General features: G+C 37.7%; 1 protein-coding gene across 1 annotated transcript in view; it reads right to left on the bottom strand.

Annotated features, from left to right (window-relative positions):
• Positions 1-1007: 1007 nt before the first annotated feature.
• Positions 1008-6000, bottom strand: part of ESCO2 (establishment of sister chromatid cohesion N-acetyltransferase 2) — a 29764-nt gene continuing 24771 nt past the window's right edge. The window contains exons 10-11 of the mRNA XM_058720755.1: positions 5532-5698; positions 1008-2533 (exon numbers count right to left, since the gene is read on the bottom strand). Of these exons, the coding sequence (XP_058576738.1) occupies positions 2401-2533; positions 5532-5698 (300 nt within the window). The 3' untranslated portion in view covers positions 1008-2400. The remainder of the gene's footprint in view (positions 2534-5531; positions 5699-6000) is intronic.

Here is a 6000-nt window from a genome sequence, read left to right as displayed (position 1 = left end):
TTTGGGGAAAATGATGATTAAAGAGAATGTGAGGAGGACTCTGGGCAGCTGGCAGTGTTTTACTTTTTTGACCTGGGTAGTAATTACGAAGGCGTTGATAATGGAGATGTCCATTTTAGCTTTACAGGAAAACCGCAGAGAATTCCCACGTACCCCACACCTAGCCTCCCCTATTACCCACGTCTTACATTAGTATATTTGTCACAATTAACGTACCAATGAGCCAATACTGACACACTAATGAAGGTATACTTGATTCAGATTTATTTTGCCCTTCTGTGCCGGGACCCTACGTTACATTTAGCTGTCGTGTCTCTGTGGCTATGATAATTTCTCAGGCTTTCCTTGTGTTTTTTTGTTTTGTTTTGTTTTTTGAAGCTTTTAATTTTTCTTTAGAGCAATTTTAAGTTCACAGCAAAATCAGAGGAAGCAGAGATTTACCACACAAACCCTTTGCCCCTCACATGCATGGCCCCCCACTACCAACATCCCACCACTAGGGACACTTGTTGCAACTGATGAACCTACATTGACAAATCGGGTTTTTTTACTCTTGGTGTTGTCCGTTCTATGGGTTTGGACAACGTTAGAGATGGACCCGTTTACAGTATCCTGCACAGTACTTTCCCTGCCCTCAAAGTCCCGTGCCCCACCTAATTATCCTCCACTCCCCTCGAGCTCCTGAGCTTCTCACTGTCTCCAGTTTTGTCTTTTCCAGAATATCATACAGTGGGAATCATACAGTCTGCAGCCTTTTCACATTGGCTTCTTTCACTCAGTAATATTAAGTTTCCTATGTGCCTTTTTGTGGCTGACACCTTGGTTGCCTCCAAGTTTTGGCAATTATGAATAAACCTGCTATAAACATCCAGTGTGCAGGTTTTTGTGTTGGCTATATTTTCAATGATTGGTTTTTGGAATCAAGGAGCATGTACTGTTTTTATAATCACAAAAATACAGAAAGAAAATCAATACATTTGGTTGTATAAAAAAATAGACAAAGAGAATATTGAGAAGAATTTTAATTGATTCATCACAAAAGCACTGAGCAAGCAAAATAATGTTAATAAAAATTTTTAAATAAAATATTTAAAACAAAAACAGCAGTGCAGAAAACAGCATTAAAATGTTTGCAAAATTACATCTTAACACTTCTATATTCTTTCTGGAATGCAGGCTTTTAAATTTTGGAAACATGTTACCTTACAGGCAAATAAAAGAATGCACGTGAACAGATTCTACCGAGTTATAACCTGGAAAACTACTTCCCTAGCGTCTTACCACCAGACAGCAGTTAAGTGATTTTTAGAATCAAAACAATATGAGTAATTCTTTGCTCTTCAAAGAAAGTATCCGAGAATTATACTAGAAAAATGTGTGCATACGGAGGTGTATTTACATAATGTTATCACGAGTTCTCCAGCCTAGATATATTCATTTACTAACCTCAGTTATATTACTATAAAATAGTAATAGTTCTATCACTATTCATTTTGTCACCACCTTCGCCAGATGTCTCAGAACAAGTAAGATGTATTTTAAACATGCAAAAATATTAAAAATGTAACCATATGAATCATCTAAACGAAATGGGCATCTATTGTGTTAATGACATCAATCCCCAGTAACAAGTGTACTAAAGATTAGTACAGTTAGCATTTTCACACTGAAATGAATGAAATGACAATAGTGCAATTACTACGGTTAATTTTAATTGAATCTGATGACAAGTATGTCTTGATTGATATGATTTGCAAAAAGATTAAAACATTAAGCTACAGAATTCTGTTCTACATCAAAGGATATGGAAATTTTGCTCATTCTTTATTTACCATAAAGATGGGAAAGCCCTATTACAAATTAAAAATTCGAAATACTTTCTAAATATTTTGAAACTCAGTTGCTACAGCCAATACCTATAAACTAAAAATTTTGTGTACAGAATTTGGGAATTACCATTAAAGACTGGGCATGGAAATTATTTGCCTATCTTTAAATTTTATTTGCTTCTGATGGGGCATGAGGTAATCCCTGTGCAAAAGTGTGCTTCATAAGAGAGAAATGGTCACATTTCTGTGGAAACCACCTTGCTTTGTCAATGTTTCGATGAAGGAGGCATGTCATTTTCCAGTTAGAGCTATCAAGTTTCATAATTAAGGATTCCAATGCTAGTCAGTATATATTATCCAAAGACTTTTCCTTTTTTTGAGTCCCCAGATACTTTTCAACAAATTTATCCCTCACTTTTTGATTCATAAGAAATAAAACTAATACAGGTTTATGTGTATATATGTGTGTCTTAGTATTTTTATTTTGGTATCTATGAAATAGTTCATATTATAGGATTTGGGGCTGTCTGAAATCGTCCACACAATAACTGTTCTATAGTAGAGACTGGCTTTAACTATTAAAATTATATACAAGGAAATTAGGGGTGTTGCAGTATTTGGTTGCAAATAACTTGCCATCTGGTGTTGGGTCAGAAAATGCTATTTCATCAGTCTTGAGAAAACAGCCAAACATGAAGCAATTCCTAAAAAAGAGGAAAAGACAATTTAACAATGGAACTAATTTAAAATTCTGATTAAACATTAGCATACGTATTTTAAAGCAGTCCAAACATATAATTTTGATCTCTTTAAGCACTTTTTTTTTGGTTTATTTTGAGAGAGAGAGTATATGGGAGGGTCAGAGAGAGAGGGAGAGAGAAAGAGAGAGGAGATGAAGACAAAAGAGCTAGGACAACTACAATGTGCAATGTGATCTAGACAGGAAAAAGAAATGCTATGACGGACGCGGAGACACATGACAAAACTGATATATGGACCATACAGTAGAGGAAAGCATTACATCAACACTAAATACCCGGTATTTGATAACTCAAGTATGCTTACACGAGGAAAGATCTTTGGACTTAAGAAATACACGCTGAAGTACGAGGGACTAAAGGGGCGTAATATACATACCTTACCTTTAAATAATTCAAGAAGAAAGTAAATGTTAAAACTTAATGAATTTGGGCAAAGGTAAATAAGGGCTTCTTTTTCTATTCTTGCACTTTTTTATAGGTTTTATTTTTGAGAGAGAGAGAGAGAGGCAGAACACAAGCAGGGAGAGGCAGAGGGAGAGGGAGACACAGAATCCAAAGCAGGCTCCAGGATCCGAGCAGTCAGCACTGAGCCCGACCCAGGCCTTGAACTCACCGACTGTGAGGTCATGACCTGAACCAAAGTTGGACACTTAACCAACTGAGCCACCCAGGCACCCCACAGGTTTGAAATTTTAAAAATATAAAATTAAAGATTGGATTCAATTAGAAGTTAAGATTTAAGTATATGGTATACTATATAATTTCACACAAAGTTTATGGCTGAATTTACTAGAATCCAAAGCAAAATACTGGTTTGATTAAATAGAGCTTACTGTCTCACTTATAAAGTAACATCAGTTATAGAAAGAACATGAGATCTGTGGGTTTGAGTCCTAACTCTGTCCTTTTACTAGCCTGTGTAAACGTGTACTAATAATCCCTGGTGAGCCTCTGATGCTTCTTATGTAAAACAACTAGGGGCGATATTCTACCTTTGTAAGGATTTATACATATGTTGCCTGTATAAACCAGAGAGAATGAAGCCTAAGTCCCCTCATACAGGATAGCTGCCACTTATGTTACCTGTATTTCAACTCACAGATGTGAGAAAAGAGATGTGTTCTCAGATGCATGTGTTTTTATTTCTCCTTTAAGGGAAACCTCTGCTTATAGATAACCTACTTACTGCCTTAGTACCCGACGTATGATCTACACTCATCACCACCTGAGAGCATATCAGGAATGCAGAATCTCAGGCCCCACTCCAACCTACTCAATTACACCTGCATTTTAACAAGATCCTCAGGTGATTCCTATGCACTTTTAAGTTTGAGAAGCATTGGACTACTACTGCCTGGTGGAACTAGGTTAGATACTGGTATTTCCCATGCCAAATTTGTATCTCTTAGTATAAAATATTTAACATAAAATATAAAAAATAGAGGTACTTCGGGGCACCTGCGTGGCTCAGTTGGTTAAGCATCCGACTTTGGCTCAGGTCAAGATCTCGTAGTTCACAAGTTTAAGCCCCCACATCGGGCTCTGTGCTGACAATTCAGAGCCTGGAACCTGCTTCTGATTCTGTGTCTCCCTCTCTCTTTGCCCCTCCCCCGCTTATGCTCTCTCTCTCAAACATTCAAAAAAATAGAGATTTTTCACAATTAACTATCAAATAAAATCATTATAGACACTAATTCTCACTACTCCCCTTTATAAGGTATGTGCAGGTGACTAGGATTATGGCCCAACACTGGATCCCACAGCGGTCTTGGGTGTTCTTCCCTAAAAAGCGTACAGGACTCACAAGGCTAGATCACTCCTCAAAGTATGGTCCCTGGATTGTAACCTGTTCTCTTAAGTATAGAGGTCAAGAGAGTAAGTGTTGTGAAACGAAACTCATCCATCCAACCTAGATCAGGTATGTTAACGAGCAAGTAAGTCATATCACTAACAGTTTAGTGAGTATGTAGTGGTATCTCACCATGGTTTTGGTTTGCGAATCCTTGGTGGCAGCCATATGTATTTCAAAGAAGAACTGTGTATTGGAATCCTTTGCCTATCTTTAATTGGGCCATTTGTCTTTTTATTGTTGTATAGTAAGAGTTCTTTTATATATACTGGTTATACTGGACTCTTATTAGATGAATTTCTCCCATTTTGTGGGTTGCCTGGCTAACTCATTTTTACATTTAGTTAGATTTATAAGTCTTCATCAATTACTGAGTCACACAGTAGTCAATGAACAATGAATGTACAATTTCTGTAGCTTTTTTTTTTTTTTTTTTTTTTTTTAATTTTTTTTCAACGTTTTTTATTTATTTTTGGGACAGAGAGAGACAGAGCATGAACGGGGGAGGGGCAGAGAGAGAGGGAGATACAGAATCGGAAACAGGCTCCAGGCTCCGAGCCATCGGCCCAGAGCCTGACGCGGGGCTCGAACTCACGGGCCGCGAGATCGTGACCTGGCTGAAGTCGGACGCTTAACCGACTGCGCCACCCAGGCGCCCCTGTAGCTCTTTTTTTAAGCCTGTATTTTGTTTGTATAAATTATATTTATTACAATGTTAAAGTTCACATCTGCTGAATCTAATAAAAATAGGGACTTGTATTTCTCATTTTTTTGTTTTCCTATTTCATTTTCTAGCAATTCATTTTCATTTTATTAAAGTGTTGCTCTGCAATTAAACTCGTCTTTCACCACAGGTGGTTTAATAAGCACTGGGCTACAATGTTTCACATTTGGAATGTTGTGCCCTAAACTGAGTACATCTATTGTATTTGCTTGTTTGTTTTCCAGTGCCATTGCTGGCCTTAGCCTGACTTTGGCAGTATTTAAACAGAAGTGTCTTTATAACATCATTCCCTTTGACTCATAAACCAGGAAAGGTTCTGGGAAAGCCAATCTGGGTCTAGATCCATTTTATTTTATTTTATTTCTTACCTGAGAGTATCCACCAGTCGTCTTGCAATGCGCTTTCTTCGTTTCAGTCTGAAGACCCAGATTCTACTTATTCCACAGACTGCAGGTTCTGGTACATCTGAACATTGCCAAGCCCGATGACATTCTTTAGAGCTTGGACCCATTGGTTCGGACAGGACACGGAAGGCCTACAATGATAATACAGATGCATCTAGAGCTAATAGTACAGTTGAGTTCACATTTCTTTGTAAAAACCATTCCTCAAACAAGACTTAAGTATCTAAAATTAATCTTATTACCTTCACCAAAAATGTTAAAATTCTGATACTTCCTAGATTCTTATCCACTTATAGTCACACAATGCATGGGGGCACCTGGGTGGCTCAGACGGTTAAGCATCCAACTCTTGATTTTGGCTCAGGTCATGAGATCAAACCCCGCATTGGGCTTTGTGCTGTCAGGGCAGAACCTGCTTGGGACTCTCTCTCCC

The sequence above is a fragment of the Neofelis nebulosa genome, chromosome 3 (assembly GCF_028018385.1).
Source record: "Neofelis nebulosa isolate mNeoNeb1 chromosome 3, mNeoNeb1.pri, whole genome shotgun sequence".
NCBI classification, from domain to species: Eukaryota; Metazoa; Chordata; class Mammalia; order Carnivora; family Felidae; genus Neofelis; species Neofelis nebulosa.
Note: the sequence above shows the minus strand (reverse complement) of the source record. Positions and strands in the feature narration are given on the sequence as shown.